At 47.0% G+C, this 18,680-nt stretch overlaps 1 protein-coding gene across 2 annotated transcripts in view; it reads left to right on the top strand.

The window, feature by feature from the left end:
• Positions 1–18,680, top strand: part of ATP9A (ATPase phospholipid transporting 9A (putative)) — a 366,971-nt gene that overhangs the window by 327,984 nt on the left and 20,307 nt on the right. For both annotated transcript variants that reach the window (XM_063958977.1, XM_063958978.1), the window contains 4 exons: positions 8,853–8,917; positions 11,159–11,267; positions 11,370–11,427; positions 13,606–13,809. In XM_063958977.1, the coding sequence (XP_063815047.1) occupies positions 8,853–8,917; positions 11,159–11,267; positions 11,370–11,427; positions 13,606–13,809 (436 nt within the window). The remainder of the gene's footprint in view (positions 1–8,852; positions 8,918–11,158; positions 11,268–11,369; positions 11,428–13,605; positions 13,810–18,680) is intronic.

The following is an 18,680-nucleotide window of genomic DNA, read 5'->3' as shown; positions in this document are numbered from 1 at the left end:
CTTGTGCCCAGAGGAGATAGGGTGCATTACAGGGGCTCTCCTGAGTTTTCTGTAAAAAGAATTTTGTTAGGTTTTTTATTTTCAGGGAGCTCTGCTGGCAACAGACTCCCTGCATCGTGGGACTGAGGGGAGAGAAGCAGACCCACTTCTTAAGAGTTAAGGGCTCTGCTTCTTAGGCTACTGGACACCATTAGCTCCAGAGGGAGTCGGAACACAGGTCTCACCCTGGGGTTCGTCCCGGAGCCGCGCCGCTATGCTCCTCACAGATGCCGGAAAAAAGAAGCCGAGTGAGTATGACAGATCATAAGAAGACGTCAGGCGGCAGAAGACTTCAGATCTTCATGAGGTAAGCGCGCAGCAGGTAGCTGCGCGCCATTGCTCCCACATTTACACACACACATGGCACTGATGAGTGCAGGGCGGGAGGCGCCCTGGGCAGCAATAAACCTTGTTTTTAGGCAAGAAGCATGTAGTTAGGCTGCGGGGCAGTAAACTACGAATGCCCGCCATTTTTTTCAAAATCTCGAGCGGGACCGAAGCTTGATCCCTCAGCACTAACCAGCGCCATTTTCTCCACAGAGGCTGCAGAGAACGCTGGCTCCCCGGACTCTCCCCTGCTTAGCATCAGAGGGCTGAAAATAAGAGAGGGGGACACATATTTAAAGCGCAGTGAGTGGGGAATTCTGTATACATTTATATGTAAAAGCGCTATCTGTTTTTTTTTTCCCTGGGTCAGTTGGCGCTGGTGTGTGCTGGCATACTCTCTCTCTGTCTCTCCAAAGGGCCTTCTTTGGGGAATAGTTATATCCCAGTGTGTGTGTGGGGTGTCTGTTCGTGTGTCGGCATGTCTGAAACGAAGGCTTATCCAAAGAGGAGGTGGAACAGATGAGTGGTGTGTCTCAGTCGGCGGTGCCGACTCAGGATTGGAGGAATATGTGGCATATGTTAAATGCTAGTATAGCTTCACTGCATGAAAGACTGGACATAGCAGAGTCCAGAGCGTCGGCAGGTAATCAATCTACAGATTGTGCCGACTCACAGGACCCGTCGTGGTCTCAGAAAACGTCCCTTCTCACAAATAAGGGTCACAGATACTGACACGGACTCTGATTCCAGTGTCAACTATGATGAAGTATGGTTGCACCCCAGGGTGACAAAAAGTATTCAGTGCATGATTATTGCAATAAAAGATGTGTTACATATCACTGATGAGCCCTCGGTGCCCGACACGAGGACACACATGTTTAAGGGAAAGAAACAGGTTATAAACTTTCCTCCTTCCCATGAAATTAATGAGTTATGTGAAAAAGCTTGGGAAACTCCAGATAAGAAACTGCAGATTCCCAAAAGGGTTCTTATGGCGTACCCTTTCCCTACACAGGACAGGGTACGTTGGGAATCCTCTCCCACAGTGGACAAAGCCTTAACACGCCTTTCCAAGAAGGTGGCGCTACCGTACCCTGACACAGCGGCCCTCAAGGACCCTGCGGACCGCAGGCAAGAGACTACACTAAAGTCTATCTACACTCATACTGGTACTTTGCTTAGACCGGCAATTGCGTCGGCATGGGTATGTAGTGCAGTAGCAGCTTGGACAGATACACTGTCAGCTGACCTTGATACCCTAGATAGGGATACCATTTTGTTAACATTAGCTCATATTAAGGACACAGTCTTATATATGAGGGACGCTCAAAGAGACATTGGTTTACTGGGTTCAAGAGCCAATGCTATGGCTATTTTGGCAAGAAGAGCCTTGTGGATCCGCCAATGGACGGGGGATGCAGACTCAAAAAGGCATATGGAGGTTTTACCTTACAAAGGTGATGTATTGTTTGGGGACGGCCTCGCGGACCTGATCTCTACAGCTACCGCGGGTAAGTCGACCTTTTTACCTTTGTGTTCCCCAACAGCAAAAGAAACCCCCACAATATCAGATGCAGTCCTTTCGGTCGCATAGATCCAGAAGAGGTCTGGACTCCTCTTTCCTCGCCAGAGGTAAGGGTAGAGGCAAGAGGACACCTGCTGCGGCTGGTTCCCAAGAGCAGAAGTCTTCCCCGGCTTCCGCTAAGTCCACCGCATGACGCTGGGGCTCCCCTGCGGAAGTCTGCTCAGGTGGGGGCACGCCTTCGACTATTCAGCCAAGTCTGGATTCAGTCAGACGTGGACCCTTGGGTGATAGAAATAGTCTCCCAGGGCTACAAGCTGGAATTCGAAGAGGTGCCCCTACACCGATTTTTCAAGTCGGCCTTACCAGCTTCTACTCCAGAGCGGGAAGTAGTGCTAGCTGCAATTCAAACGCTGTGTCAACAGCGAGTGATTATCAGGGTTCCCCTGAGCCAACAGGGAAAAGGGTATTATTCAACCCTATTTGTGGTCCCGAAGCCGGATGGTTCGGTCAGGCCCATTTTAAACCTAAAATCCCTGAACCTGTACCTGAAAAGATTCAAATTCAAGATGGAATCGCTCCGAGCGGTGATAGCCTGCCTTGAAGGGGGGGATTTTATGGTGTCACTGGACATAAAGGATGCTTACCTTCATGTCCCCATATATCCCTCTCATCAGGAGTACCTGAGATTCGCGGTACAGGATTGTCATTACCAGTTTCAGACGTTGTCGTTTGGGCTGTCCACGGCCCCGAGGATTTTCACCAAGATAATGGCGGAAATGATGGTGATCCTGCGCAAGCGAGGAGTCACAATTATCCCATACTTGGACGATCTCCTGATAAAAGCGAGACCAAGAGAGCAATTACTGGAGAATGTGGCACTCTCTCAGAGAATGCTTCAGCAACATGGGTGGATTCTCAATCTACCAATGTCACAGTTGGTTCCGACAACTCGACTAGCCTTCCTTGGCATGATACTGGACACGGAACAAAAGAAAGTTTGTTTCCCATTGGAAAAAGTCCAGGACCTCCAGAACATGGTCCGAGAACTGCTGAAGCCGAAAAGAGTGTCAGCTCATCACTGCACTCGGGTTCTGGTGAAAATGGTGGCAACTTACGAGGCCATTCCCTTCGGCAGGTTCCATGCAAGGACGTTTCGATGGGAACTTCTGGACAAATGGTCGGGGTCCCATCTACAATTACATCAAAAAATAACACTGTCCCCCAGGGCCAGGGTGTCTCTTCTTTGGTGGCTGCAAATTGCTCACCTTCTAGAGGGTCGCAGATTCGGCATTCAGGACTGGATCCTGGTAACCACGGATGCGAGCCTCCGAGGATGGGGAGCAGTCACCCAAGGAAGACATTTTCAGGGACTATGGTCAGACCAGGAGTCCTGTCTACACATCAACGTGTTGGAGCTAAGGGCCATATACAACGGCCTTCGACAAGCGGAGATTCTTCTTCACAACCTACCGGTTCTGATTCAATCAGACAATGTCACAGCAGTAGCTCATGTGAACCGCCAAGGCGGGACAAGAAGCAGAGTCGCGATGGAGGAAGCCTCCAGGATTCTTTGCTGGGCGGAAAATCACGTAAGCGCTCTTTCAACTGTCTTCATTCCGGGAGTGGACAACTGGGAAGCAGACTTCCTCAGCAGACACTATCTCCATCCAGGAGAGTGGGGACTTCATCAAGAAGTCTTTGCAGAGATAACGGATCTCTGGGGAGTTCCTCGAATAGACATGATGGCGTCACGCCTCAACAAGAAGCTTCGGAGGTATTGTGCCAGGTCCCGGGACCCTCAGGCAATAGCAGTAGACGCTCTGGTAACACCATGGGTATTCCAGTCGGTCTACGTGTTTCCTCCTCTTCCTCTCATCACAAAAGTGTTGAGGATCATAAATAAAATAAGAGTACAAACAATACTCATTGTTTCAGACTGGCCTCGAAGGGCCTGGTACTCAGATCTTCAGGAGATGCTCACGGAAGATCACTGGCCTCTTCCTCTAAGGGAAGACCTGTTACAGCAGGGGCCCTGCATGTTCCAAGACTTACCGCGGTTACGTTTGACGGCATGGCGGTTGAACGCTGGATCCTAGCGGAGAAGGGTATTCCGGAGGAGGTCATACCTACTCTAATAAAGGCTAGGAAGGAGGTGACGGTAAAACATTATCACCGTATCTGGCGGAAATATGTCTCTTGGTGTGAAACCAAGAATGCTCCTATGGAAGATTTCCATCTGGGTCGTTTTCTCCACTTCCTACAGACAGGAGTGGATATGGGCCTAAAGTTAGGCTCTGTTAAAGTACAGATTTCGGCCTTGTCAATATTCTTTCAGAAGGAATTGGCTTCTCTCCCAGAAGTCCAGACATTTGTAAAAGGAGTACTACACATCCAGCTTCCTTTTGTGCCCCCGTGGCACCATGGGACCTGAACGTGGTGTTGCAGTTCCTTAAATCATACTGGTTTGAACCCCTTAACGGTGGAGTTGAAATTTCTCACCTGGAAGGTGGTCATGTTGTTGGCCTTGGCATCTGCGAGGCGTGTGTCAGAATTGGCGGCCTTGTCTTACAAGAGCCCTTACTTGATTTTTCTCGTAGATAGAGCGGAATTGAGGACTCGTCCTCAATTTTTACCCAAGGTGGTGTCTTCATTTCATATGAACCAACCTATTGTGGTGCCTGTGGCTACAAGTGACTTGGAGGATTCCATGTCCCTGGATGAAGTCATGGCCTTAAAAATTTATGTAGCTAGGACGGCTAGAATTAGGAAAACAGATGCGTTGTTTGTCCTGTATGCTGCCAACAAGATTGGCGCGCCTGCATCGAAGCAGACTATTGCTCACTGGATCTGTAACACGATTCAGCAGGCTTATGTTACGGCTGGATTGCCGTTACCGCATTCAGTAAAGGCCCATTCCACTAGGAAGGTGGGCTCTTCTTGGGCGGCTGCCCGGGGCGTCTCGGCATTACAGCTTTGCCGAGCAGCAACTTGGTCGGGGTCAAACACTTTTGCTAAATTCTACAAGTTTGATACCCTGGCTGATGAGGACCTAGCATTTGCTCAGTCGGCGCTGCAGAGTCATCCGCACTCTCCCGCCCGATTGGGAGCTTTGGTATAAACCCCATGGTCCTTACGGAGTCCCCAGCATCCTCTAGGACGTAAGAGAAAATAAGATTTTAAACCTACCGGTAAATCTTTTTCTCCTAGTCCGTAGAGGATGCTGGGCGCCCGTCCCAGTGCGGAAAATCTGCAAGACTTGTATATAGTTATTGCTTACATAAGGGTTATGTTACAGTTAGACTCAGTCTTGGACCGGTACTGTTTGTTCATACTGTTAATTGGTTATGTGTATTCCAGGTTATATGGTATGATTGGTGTGGGCTGGTATGAATCTTGCCCTTAGATTAACAAAATCCTTTCCTCGTGTTGTCCATCTCCTCTGGGCACAGTTCTCTAACTGAGGTCTGGAGGAGGGGCATAGAGGGAGGAGCCAGTGCACACCATACTAGAAAGTTCTTTTAGGTGCCCATATCTCCTGCGCAGCCCGTCTATACCCCATGGTCCTTACGGAGTCCCCAGCATCCTCTACGGACTAGGAGAAAAAGATTTACCGGTAGGTTTAAAATCTTATTTTTAATTACCTACCGCTAAATCCTTTTCTCGTAGTCCGTAGAGGATACTGGGGTTCCATTTAGTACCATGGGGTATAGGCGAGTCCACTAGGAGCCATGGGCACTTTAAGAATTTGATAGTGTGGGCTGGCTCCTCCCTCTATGCCCCTCCTACCAGACTCCGTTTAGAAAATTGTGCCCGAGAAGACGGATATACTTTGAGAGAAGAATAGATAAAGATGAGATTCCGAACCAGCACACACAGAGGAAAGCTAAGCTAACCCAACTTTAAACAGAAACAGCAACAACTAAACCAACAATATTTAACCAAGTAACAGTACAGGAAGAACGAAGCACTAGGCGGGTGCCCAGTATCCTCTACGGATTACGAGAAAAGGATTTACCGGTAGGTAATTAAAATCCTATTTTTTCTTACATTCTAGAGGATACTGGGGTTCCATTTAGTGCCATGGGGATGTACCAAAGCTCCCAAACCGGGTGGGAGAGTGCTGAGGGTCCTGCAGAACTGATTGACCAAACTGAAGGTCCTCGGAGGCCAAAGTATCGAACTTGTAGAACTTGGCAAACGTGTTCGAACCTGACCAAGAGGCTGCTCGGCAGAGCTGTAAAGCTGAGACACCCCGGGCAGCCGCCCAGGAAAAACCCACCGACCTAGTAGAGTGGGCCTGTTCAGATTTTGTAACTGGCAAGCCAGCCATAGAATAAGCATGCTGGATAGTGAGCCTAATCCGGCATGCAATTGTCTGCTTTGAAGCAGGACGCCCAATTTTATTGGGATCATGTCGGCCCTCATTCCGAGATGATCGTAGCTGTGCTAAATTTAGCACAGCTACGATCATTCACACTGACATGCAGGGAGACGCCCAGCACAGGGCTAGTACGCAGCACATGTCAGTGCCGGACCCTCCCGTAGAAGTGCAAAGGCATCGCACAGCGGCGGTGCCTTTGCACTTCAAGAGTAGCTCCCGACCAGCGCAGCTTTAGCGTGCTGGTCGGGAGCTACTCGTCGCTCCCCGGCCCGCAGTGGCTGCGTATGACGTCACGCAGCCACTGCGGGCCACTCCCCACACATTCCGGCCACGCCTGCATTGGCCGGACCGCGCCCACAAAACGGTCGACAAACGCCGCCGTGCCGTCCCCTCCCGCCCAGCGACTGCCTCTGCCTGTCAATCAGGCAGAGGCGATCAAAGCCCAGATACGGCCTTCGGCCGTCTGGCATGCGCTGGCGCCGAGGCATGCGCAGTGGGTACCCATTCGCTCGGCTGCGATAAATAGCAGCGAGCAAACGGGTCAGAATTACCTCCATAAAACGAACCGCGAGTCGGATTTCCTGTGACGAGCTGTCCTCTTTACGTATACCTTCAAAGCCCTCACAACATCCAAAGACTTTAAAATAGCGGAAGTGTCGGTGATAACAGGAACCACAATAGGTTGGTTGATGTGAAACGCAGACACCACTTTCGGAAGAAAATGCTGATGAGTACTGAGTTCAGCTCTGTCCACATGGAAAATTAAATAGGGGCTCTTGTGAGACAAAGCCCCTAGCTCAGACACGCATCTTGCTGAAGCCAACAGTGTGATGGTCTTCCACGTAAGATATTTTACGTCCACCTCCTGTAATGGTTAAAACCAGTCCGTTTGGAGGAACTGCAGCACCAAATTGAGATCCCAAGGTGCCGTGGGAGGCACAAAGGGAGGTTGGATGCGCAGAACACCTTTCAAAAAACGTCTGAACCTCAGGGAGACAAGCCAATTGTTTTTAAAAGAAAATGGACAAGGCCGAAATCTGGACTTTTATGGAGCACAGACATAGGCCCACATCGACATCTGCCTGCAGAAAAAGCAGGAAACGTCCCAGGTGAAATTCTACCGCAGAATAAGTTCTGCTCTCACACCAAGAGATGTATCTCTTCCAAATATGGTGGTAATGTTTAGACTTTACCCCCTTCCTGGCTTGGAATAACTTTGTTAGGGATCCCTCTTCTGGCTAGAATCAGCCATTCAACTTCCATGCTGTCAAACGTAGCCGTGGTAAGTCCTGATAGACGAACGGGCCCCGTTGCAGAAGATCCTTGCAAAGAGGTAGAGGCCACGGATCTTCGAGGAGCATCTCCAGAAGGTCCGCGTACCGGGCCCTTCTTAGCCAGTCCGGAGCAATGAGTATTGCTTGAACCTTTTCCCTTCTTATTCTTTTGAGAATTCTTGGGATCAGAGGAAGTGGAGGAAACGCGTACACCATCTGATAGACCCATGGAGTCGTCAGAGTGTCATCCGCCACTGCCTGTGGGTCTCTCGACCTGGAACAATACCACTTGAGCTTCTTGTTGAGACGAGAGGCCATCATGTCGATGTATGGATATCCCCACCGACGTGTCAAGCACCTTCACTTCCGGGTGAAGGCCCCACTCCCCTGGGTGCAGGTCGTGTCTGCCGAGGAAGTCTGCTTCCCAGTTGTCTACTCCCAGAATGAAGACTGCTGACAACACCACAGCGGGTTTTTTTCTGCCCAGAGGAGAATTCTTGACACCTCTGACATTGCTGCTCTGCTTTTCGTTCCGCCCTGTCGGTTTATGTACATCACTGCCGTCATATTGTCCGACTGGACCTGAATGGCCCGATCCTGAAGACGATAAGAGGCCTGCAGAAGGGTGTTGTATATGGCCCTGAGTTCCAGAATGTTGATTGGAAAGATGACTTCCTTACTTGACAGTCTTCCTTGAAAGTGCACCCCCTGGGTGACTGCTCCCCACCCTCTTCTTTCTTCTGGCTCTGTTAGGGGTGACGGCGTGCTGCAGAAATGTACGCTCGTCGTTGTGGGGCTTGCGGGGAACGGGACCATTAACCCTTCAAGAGGTTGGTCCTCCCCCCCCATGTTCCACAAAGCAGACAGGCTGGTGCCAACCAGCCCTGCCTGAAAATAACAAACATATAAAATAAATGCAGAAAACTCTTCAGGAGCTTCCATAAGCGTGACCGGCTCCTCCGGGCACATTTTCTTAACTGAGTCTGGTAGGAGGGGCATAGAGGGAGGAGCCAGCCCACACTATAATTTTCTTAAAGTACCCATTGCTCCTAGTGGACCCGTCTGTACCCCATGGTACTAAATGGAACCCCAGTATCCTCTAGGAAGTAACAGAAAATATAAATATACAACACCATCAGCTTTCGGCTGCTTGGTAGAAAATGATCACACTAGTTAGACAGAAATGAGGACCACAAAGCTGACCATTCAAATGTTAATAGCTGATCCTTAGATATAGGGTTGACGTAGTGAAGAGTTAAATATTATGACAAGGGCAGAAGTAACAGTGTACCTGGTATCGTTACAGGCCGTCTTCTCATCTGTGTTTTACTTCGCCTCTGTTCCCCTGTACCAAGGATTCCTCATCATTGGGTATGTACAGCTTTCTGTGACTGTGTGTGTTGGATGGCACTGAACCATTAGGAGCAAGAAACAGAGAGCAGTAGTTCTCTCACAGCTATAAGTGTCTTGTCTGCCTCAGGAAAATCGTCCATTCTACAAATATATACTGTAAGATTCCTGACTATACAGAATTAGGTAGAATATAAGTTGCATATTTTGCTTCACTGTGGTCCATGAACCTAGGGGCCCGTTTTTCAGATTTAGAAACTAATGAATCACTGTGGATGTGTTTTTTGTTTGTGTGTTTTATTTAGAGATGAGCGGGTTCAGGTTTTACACGGTTTTACTCGGTTCTCTAAACGGCATCTTATTGGCTATCCAAAACACGAGACATCCATGAGCCAATAAGATGCTGTTTTGAGAACTGAGTAAAACCGAACCCGCTCATCTCTAGTTCTATTCCCCAAATGTAGTAGAGCTTCTTCTAATATTTGTTACAGAACCATTACCAATATTTGCTAACAAAATCATTAATGTGAGTGCCCTGTATTTCTGTTTTAAGAAAACATAACATTTTATAATGACTCATACATTATCACTGCAAAATACCATAGATCACAGTTTAATAGTCATGCATTTATGAGATGGTATCCATTCCTGTTGAACCTACTTTGGTAGTCTGTATCCGCACTGAATTGTTCTATGTAAATACAACTTGTTTCACATCCAGTATTCTGAAGGCCATAGAAGGAGTAGCGGCTTACTATTTTCTACTCTCTGTATAACGCCCTTCCTGACTGCCCATGTACAGTATCACGGTTCGCGGCGAGGCCACTCCACCCTGCTCACTATTTTCAAAGAGTGTAGCCCTTTGAATCTGCTGCCCCTTGGGCCTGTATGATGTAATCAGGATAATGAATGGGTGATGGCCAAACTCCCCCCTAACTCGCACTCTTATTGTGCTGTGGTATTTCTATCAGGAAAAGCCAAACTTGTGAGTCAGACAGAACTAAGAAAAGATTTATTGTTTCTATCTACTTTTTCTTTTCTAAACCAATGGACTTTACTTAGTATTAGACCTATCAAGCATTGTCCTGTCCTCTAGGGGCTGATGGGCATATGCATCAATCACTCAGAATTGTTTTTCTGTACAAAAGTGATTGCTGCATGGTTGATCCAGGAGGGTAAAAAGAACCGTTACTGTGTCCACGCACACAACACAAGATATTGGACTGTAAACAGAACAAACATTTGCTCAGTTTTACTAAATGTACTATATTGTACTGTAGTACGGTATATCTGCTGTCATGAAAATTCTACACATTTTATGTGTATTGTATACTTTTTAGCTGCTGTTTCATCTTTGAGGGCTCATACATGTACTGTGTATTTAATGAACACATCCATTGAGCTCCATTGTACTGCATTGACTGTTACCAAGTCTGTACACAGCGATCATCAAAAAAGGTGTAAAGAAAATGACATGCAAGGCTTTTAAAGAAGATTGTGTACTGCATATGAGGCACAGAACATTAGAATTGCCCAATGAGCTGTGATTAGTGAACAGGCTACACAGAAGACCACTTGCATTACAGGCTCAAAATGTGCAGACCAAGTGCTCCAGGGCCCTCATTCCGAGTTGTTCACTCGCTAGCTGCTTTTAGCAGCAGTGCAGACGCTAGGCTGCCGCCCTCTGGGAGTGTATCTTAGCTTAGCAGAAGTGCGAACGAAAGGATCACAGCATTGCTACAAAAAAAAGATTGTGCAGTTTCTGAGCAGCTCGAGACTTACTCCTAGCTAGTGATCACTTCAGTCTGTTTAGTTCCTGGTTTGACGTCACAAACACGCCCTGCGTTCGGCCAGCCACTCCCCCGTTTCCCCAGCCACTTCTGCGTTTTTATCTGGAACGCCTGCATTTTTACACACACTCCCCAAAAACGGTCAATTACCACCCAGAAACACTTCCTGTCAATCACTGAACGATACGCAGTGCGACTAAAAAGCGTCGCTAGACCTTGTGTAAAACTGCATAGTCTTGTGTTAAAGTACGTCGCGCGTGCGCACTGCGCGCCATACGCATGCACAGAAATGCCAATTTTCAGCCTGATCGATGCGCTGCGAACAACGGCAGCTAGCGATCAACTCGGAATGACCCCCCAGGTATTTAGCGTTCCTACTTTTTATACAAGGGAGATGATATCAGTTGAATAAATCTCAGCACTATATGACTGAATTAATAATTGTGATCTAATAGAATTTTTGTCCCTACAGATATTCTACAATCTACACAATGTTCCCAGTGTTCTCCCTGGTTCTTGATAAAGATGTAAAGTCAGAAGTGGCTATGTTGTATCCTGAGCTGTACAAGGACCTTCTTAAGGTAAGTGTGTGTTCGTCATGTCTGCTTTTCGCATACTGTACAAGTGCAAGAGTACAGGCAATCTGTGTCTTCACACCAACTACCATTCTCCTCTCTTTCCAGGGACGGCCGCTGTCTTACAAAACATTCCTTATTTGGGTGCTGATTAGTATTTACCAAGGTAAGTTTTAGGGCTGTATTCCAGAATCTGCTCTGTAATTTCTAGCTATATACACACAATTAATCCAGGAGATGACCGTACAACAGAGTAGTAATTTTGGTACAAATATATTTTAAAAAAACAAACAATATTTCTGAATCTACTGAGGCTTCATAGGAAGAATAACACTGAATACATGAGGTTCAGCAAATATATTTAGAGGTTATTGCACAGGGCTCATGTTACATTTGCGACAGGGGGCAGTGTGGTTTAGCTGCAAAGTACTATAGGCCCAAATGTATTAAGCCTTAAAAAGTGATAAAGTGGCGACAGATAAAGAGAGATAGGGGTATATGCATCGCGGCAAATTATCGCCGTTTTTTAATTCGACACAATTCGACAGGTGAATTCCGGCAGGTGGCTTCCGGAATTCACCATATTCAATGAAAAACGGATTCGACAGTCCCGCGGGCGAAAAACGGCCGATTTGCCGGATTTTGCCGCGATTTAAAAAAACGGGAAAAACCCGGAAAAAAATGGCGTGGGGTCCCCCCTCCAAAGCATAACCAGCCTCGGGCTCTTCGAGCTGGTCCTGGTTCTAAAAATGCGGGGGAAAATTGACAGGGGATCCCCCGTATTTTTAAAACCAGCACCTGGCTCTGCGCCTGGTGCTGGTGCAAAAAATACGGGGGACAAAAAGAGTAGGGGCCCCCCGTATTTTTTACACCAGCATCGGGCTCCACTAGCTGGACAGATAATGCCACAGCCGGGGGTCACCTTTATACAGCGCCCTGCGGCCGTGGCATTAAATATCCAACTAGTCACCCCTGGCCGGGTGACTATATTTTAAAAAATATATAAATAATACTTGTGCCTCCAAAAAAGACAAACCAAGTACATAATCCCTTCTAATATAAATAGATATGCTATTATCAATAAGAAAAACACACAAAAAAACATGTTTTAAATTTTTTTTTATTAGTTTCACCCACCAAAGTGTGGCGGATTGAAAATGTCGAATTTACTGTCTAAAAGCACTGTTGTCGAATTTCCAAACTTCAATTGAATACACTTTGGTCGAATTGCAGCACTTGTATCATTGCAGAAAAGTCGAATTTGACAAAAGTCGAATTTCAAAAAGTCGAATTTTGAAAGTCCGTTTTTTGGACGGAAAGCACTGAATTGCATTGACGATATTTTTTTTTGGGCGAAAAATTCCCGAAATTCGACAATTTCGGGAATTCGACCGCAATTGCATATACCCCATAAAGTACCAGCCATCCAGCTCCTAACTGTCATTTTACAAACACAGCCTGTTACATGCCAGTTAGGAAGCTGGTTGACTTTATCACTCTTTGGGGGATATCCAATTTTCCCCAGTAAAACATCGTGGCCGAAAAACAGCCTTTGGACTTTTTTCCGATATTTTACAGATTTTTTTATTTTATTTTTTTATACAGGCTATCCAAAATGGATCGCCGTTAAAAACAAAAAAACAAAAACTTGTGAAACCTGTGTGTTTCCGGGGATATTGCTTCGCCTGCCTGAGGCAGGTGAAACAAAATCCCAGAAAAGCCGGGTCTCGTGCCCGCTTATCGAGGCTAATTAGATAGCCCCCGGCGGGACAATTAGCCCTTGTAAATTACCAGGGCTAATTTGATATCCCTGTATATCTGTCTCCACTTTATCACTTTTTAAGGCTTAATACATTTGGGCCATAATTTCTCCTCTGACGTGACATCAGTGACTCTGGTAAGGAGTAAACCTGGAGTCTGACATAGCAATGCATCGTGTGTTTGGCAATATATTGGAAATCTGTGTAAACATCTGACCAATATAGCAAGAGTTTAAAAAAAAAACTATGTCCATTAAACTGAACTAACACCAACAAAACCCAACAGGATGTTTGGGGCTGTGATTAGGTGTTAATGTGATTGGCTACTACTTGGTACACCTCACCTCCTGCCACAAGACTCTCCCTCCCATTACTACAGTGGGGGTTGCAGAACAACATCAGAGGTAGGAGAAATGGGCGTGGTTGCTTGAAGATGATGTAGCCAATGGCGTCCTCTGCATCACACAAGGCTAGGCATCAGCAGGCTGCCCCATTACCTACACTCAGATTGCACCAAGTGCTCTAAGGCTATGATGAGTTTTGTTAAATATTCAGTTCTAAGAACTATCACCTTCTCTCCCCAGGAAGCATCATCATGTACGGAGCTCTGCTTCTGTTTGAATCGGAGTTTGTCCACATCGTGGCTATTTCCTTCACGTCTCTGATCCTCACAGAACTGCTAATGGTGGCACTCACCATCCAGACTTGGCACTGGCTGATGATCGTGGGCGAGCTTCTCAGTCTCTCCTGCTACATTGCCTCCTTGGTATTTCTACACGAGTTTATTGGTAAGAACTGTCTGTTGTACACAGATGACCACCACTAATCATCACATGACCTAACAGAAAGTGAATTAGAATTATTATGCATGGTTTACCATAACACACATGACTGGTAGATACCCCATGGTCACAGGACAGATGGAGTACTCCTGTTCTTATCTCACTGGGTCCAGAAGCTGGAGGCTGTATACCTGTGTGTAAACTAGCATTAGGTGACTCAGACTGAAATCTTTTGAGACAATAGGGGAAGATGTATGAAGCAGTGAAAAGAATGGAGAAGTGAGCCAGTGGAGAAGTTGCCCCTTGTAACCAATCAGCTACTCCATATGATTTATTATAATGCACTTGATAAATGTTACCTCAAAGCTTATTGGTTGCCATGGACAACTTCTCCACATTTCTCTCTTTACACTGCTTCATACATCTCCCCTAGATTGCTTTCTTTGACTTTACTTTATCCACATACTCATCTGGGATTATCCCCCCCCCCCCCCACTCACTCATACTCCAGGTCCTTTGCATGCACCACATACATATAACTGTATTCATTTAAAAAAAAATAATAATAAAAAAAAAAAAATATATATAGATATATATATATAGATAGACTATATAGAAGACTAAAAATTGTGTCTGCAAAAGTTTGGGCACCCTGCAGAGTTAATACCTTGTACTGCCCCTTTGGATAGCTGAGACGTGGCAGTGTCATGGATTGTTCTCAATCATCGTCAGGTGATGTCAATCTCATAGGTTTTAAAAGCCCAGACTCATCTGACCTTGCTCCAACAATCAGCACCATGGGTTGCTCTAAGCAGTTGTGTAGAACACTGAAACTGAGAATAGTTGACGCTCACAAAGCAGGAGAAGGCTATAAGAAGATAGCAAAGCGTTATCAGATGCCCATATCCTCTGTTCGGAATGTAATTAAGAAATGGCAGTCATCAGGAACAGTGGAAGTTAAAGCAAGATCTGGAAGACCAAGAAAAATATCAGACAGAACAGCTCGCAGGATTGTGAGAAAAGCAAGTCAAAATCCACGTTTGACTGCACGATCCCTCCAGGAAGATCTGGCAGACACTGGAGTTGTGGTACACTATTCCACTATAAAGAGATACTTGTACAAATATGGTCTTCATGGAAGAGTCATCAGAAGAAAACCTCTTCTACGTCCCCACCACAAAAATCAGCGTTTGAAGTTTGCAAATGAACATATAGACAAGCCTGATGCATTTTGGAATAAAGTTCTGTGGACCGATGAGGTTAAAATAGAACTTTTTGGCCAGAATGAGCAAAGGTACATTTGGAGAAGGAAGGGCACAGAATTTAATGAAAAGAACCTCTGTCCAACTTTTAAGCATGGGGGTGGATCAATCATGCTTTGGGGTTGTATTGCAGCCAGTGGCACAGGGAACATTTCACGAGTAGAAGGAAAAATGGATTCAATAAGATTCCAGCAAATTTTGGACGCTAACTTGATGCCATCTGTGAAAAAGCTGAAGTTAAAGAGAGGCTGGCTTCTACAAATGGATAATGATCCTAAACACACCTCAAAATCCACGGTGGATTACATCAAGAGGCGTAAACTGAAGGTTTTGCCATGGCCTTCACAATCTCCTGACCTCAACATAATTGAAAATCTATGGATAGACCTTAAAAGAGCAGTGCGTCACAGACAGCCCAGGAATCTCAAAGAACTGGAAGACTTTTGTAAGGAAGAATGGGCGAAGATACCTCAAACAAGAATTGAAAGACTCTTGGCTGGCTACAAAAAGCGTTTACAAGCTGTGATACTTGCCAAAGGGGGCAGTACAAGGTATTAACTCTGCAGGGTGCCCAAACTTTTGCAGATGCCATTTTCTCTAACGTCCTAGTGGATGCTGGGGACTCCGTAAGGACCATGGGGAATAGACGGGCTCCGCAGGAGACAGGGCACTTTAAGAAAGAATTAGGAATACTGGTGTGCACTGGCTCCTCCCTCTATGTCCCTCCTCCAGACCTCAGTTTGAATCTGTGCCCGGACGAGCTGGGTGCACCTTAGTGAGCTCTCCTGAGCTTGCTAACTAGAAAGTATTTTGTTAGGATTTTTTTTTATTTTCAGAGAGATCTGCTGGCAACAGACTCTCTGCTACGTGGGACTGAGGGGAGAGAAGCAGCCCTACTCACTGTGGATAGGTCTTGCTTCTTAGGCTACTGGACACCATTAGCTCCAGAGGGATCGTACACAGGAACGCACCCTTGGTCGTCCGATCCCAGAGCCGCGCCGCCGTCCCCCTCGCAGAGCCAGAAGCCGGCGTGAGAAGCAAGAAGACTTCAAAAGCGGCGGCAGAAGACTCCAGTCTTCATATGAGGTAGCGCACAGCACTGCAGCTGTGCACCATTGCTCCCACATTAAACCCACACACTCTGGTCACTGTAGGATGCAGGGAGCAGGGAGGGGGGGGGGGGGGGGCGCGCGCGCCCTGGGCAGCAATTAGAGACCTCTTGGCAAAGTGGGCATATATACAGTTGGGCACTGTATATATGCATGAGCCCCCGCCATTATTTTACACAAAATCGCGGGACAGAAGCCCGCCGCTTAGGGGGCGGGGCTTCTTCCTCAGCACTCACCAGCACCATTTTCTCTCCACAGCTCCGCTGAGAGGAAGCTCCCCAGGCTCTCCCCTGCAGATTCACGGTAGAAAGAGGGTAAAAAGAGAGGGGGGGCACATAAATTTAGCGCAAAATCAGTATATACAGCAGCTACTGGGTAAACACTAAGTTACTGTGTAATTCCTGGGTCAGATAGCGCTGGGGTGTGTGCTGGCATACTCTCTCTCTGTCTCTCCAAAAGGCCTTGTGGGGGTTCTGTCCTCAAATAGAGCATCCCCTGTGTGTGTGGTGTGTCGGTACGCTTGTGTCGGCATGTTTGACGAGGAAGGCTATGTGAAAGCAGAGCAGGTACAAATGAATGTGGGGTCGCCGCCGACGCCCGATTGGATGGATATGTGGAAGGTTTTAAATGAAAATGTTAATTCCTTGCATAAAAGGTTGGATAAAGCTGAAGCCTTGGGACAGTCAGGGTCTCAACCCATGCCTGCTCCTACAGCGCAGAGGCCGCCAGGGTCTCAGAAGCGCCCACTATCCAAAATTGTTGACACAGATATCGACACGGATTCTGACTCCAGTGTCGATGGCGATGATGCAAAGTTGCAGCCTAAAATGGCTAAAGCCATCCGCTACATGATTATAGCAATGAAGGATGTCTTGCACATCTCAGAGGAAAACCCAGTCCCTGACAAGAGGGTTTATATGTTTGGGGAAAAAAGGCATGAGGTGACCTTTCCCCCTTCACATGAGTTAAATGAGTTATGTGAAAAAGCTTGGGAATCTCCAGATAGAAAAATGCAGATTTCCAAACGGTTGCTTATGGCGTATCCTTTCCCGCCAACGGACAGGTTACACTGGGAATCCTCCCCTAGGGTAGACAAAGCTTTGACACGCTTATCTAAGAAGGTAGCCCTGCCGTCACAGGATACGGCCACCATAAAAGATCCTGCGGATAGAAAGCAGGAAGGTATCCTGAGGTCCATTTATACACATTCAGGTACCTTACTAAGGCCGGCAATTGCGTCGGCCTGGATGTGTAGTGCTGTAGCAGCATGGACAGATACTTTTCTGAGGAACTTGATACCTTGGACAAGGATACTATAATACTGACCCTGGGGCATATAAAAGATGCTGTCCTATATATGAGAGATGCCCAGAGAGACATTAGCCTACTGGGCTCTAGAATAAATGCAATGTCGATTTCTGCCAGAAGGGTCCTGTGGACTCGGCAATGGACAGGTGATGCCGACTCAAAAAGGCACATGGAGGTTTTACCTTACAAGGGTGAGGAATTGTTTGGGGACGGTCTCTCGGACCTAGTTTCCACAGCTACGGCTGGGAAGTCAATTTTTTTGCCATATATTCCCTCACAACCTAAAAAAGCACCGTATTACCAAATGCAGTCCTTTCGATCACAAAGAGGCAAGAGAGTCCGAGTTGCGTCCTTTCTTGACAGAGGCAGGGGTAGAGGAAAGAAGCTGCACAATACAGCTAGTTCCCAGGAACAGAAGTCCTCCCCGGCTTCCACTAAATCCACCGCATGACACTGGGGCTCCACAGGTGGAGCCAGGATCGTTGGGGGCGCGTCTCCGAAATTTCAGCCACCAGTGGGTTTGCTCACGGGTGGATCCCTGGGCTATACAGATTGTATCTCAGGGATACAAGCTGGAATTCGAAGTGATGCCCCCTCACCGTTACCTCAAATCGGCCCTGCCAGCTTCCCCCATAGAGAGGGAAATGGTGTTAGCGGCAATTCACAAATTATATCTCCAGCAGGTGGTGGTAAAGGTTCCCCTCCTTCAACAGGGAAGGGGTTACTATTCGACAATGTTTGTGGTACCGAAACCGGACGGTTCGGTCAGACCCATATTGAATTTAAAATCCCTGAACAGTTACCTGAAAAGGTTCAAGTTCAAGATGGAATCACTCAGAGCGGTCATTGCAAGCCTGGAAGAGGGGGATTTTATGGTGTCTCTGGACATAAAGGATGCTTACCTGCATGTCCCCATTTATCCACCTCATCAGGAGTACCTCAGATTTGTGGTACAGGACTGTCATTACCAATTCCAGACGTTGCCGTTTGGTCTGTCCACGGCACGAGAATATTTACCAAGGTAATGGCAGAAATTATGGTGCTTCTGCGAAATCAAGGAGTCACAATTATCCCATACTTGGACGATCTCCTCATAAAGGCGAGGTCCAGAGAGCAGTTGCTGATCAGCGTAGCACACTCTCGGGAAGTGTTGCAACAGCACAGCTGGATTCTGAATATTCCAAAGTCGCAGCTGATT

This window comes from Pseudophryne corroboree, chromosome 3, assembly GCF_028390025.1.
Source record: "Pseudophryne corroboree isolate aPseCor3 chromosome 3, aPseCor3.hap2, whole genome shotgun sequence".
In the NCBI taxonomy this organism is placed as follows: Eukaryota; Metazoa; Chordata; class Amphibia; order Anura; family Myobatrachidae; genus Pseudophryne; species Pseudophryne corroboree.
Note: the sequence above shows the minus strand (reverse complement) of the source record. Positions and strands in the feature narration are given on the sequence as shown.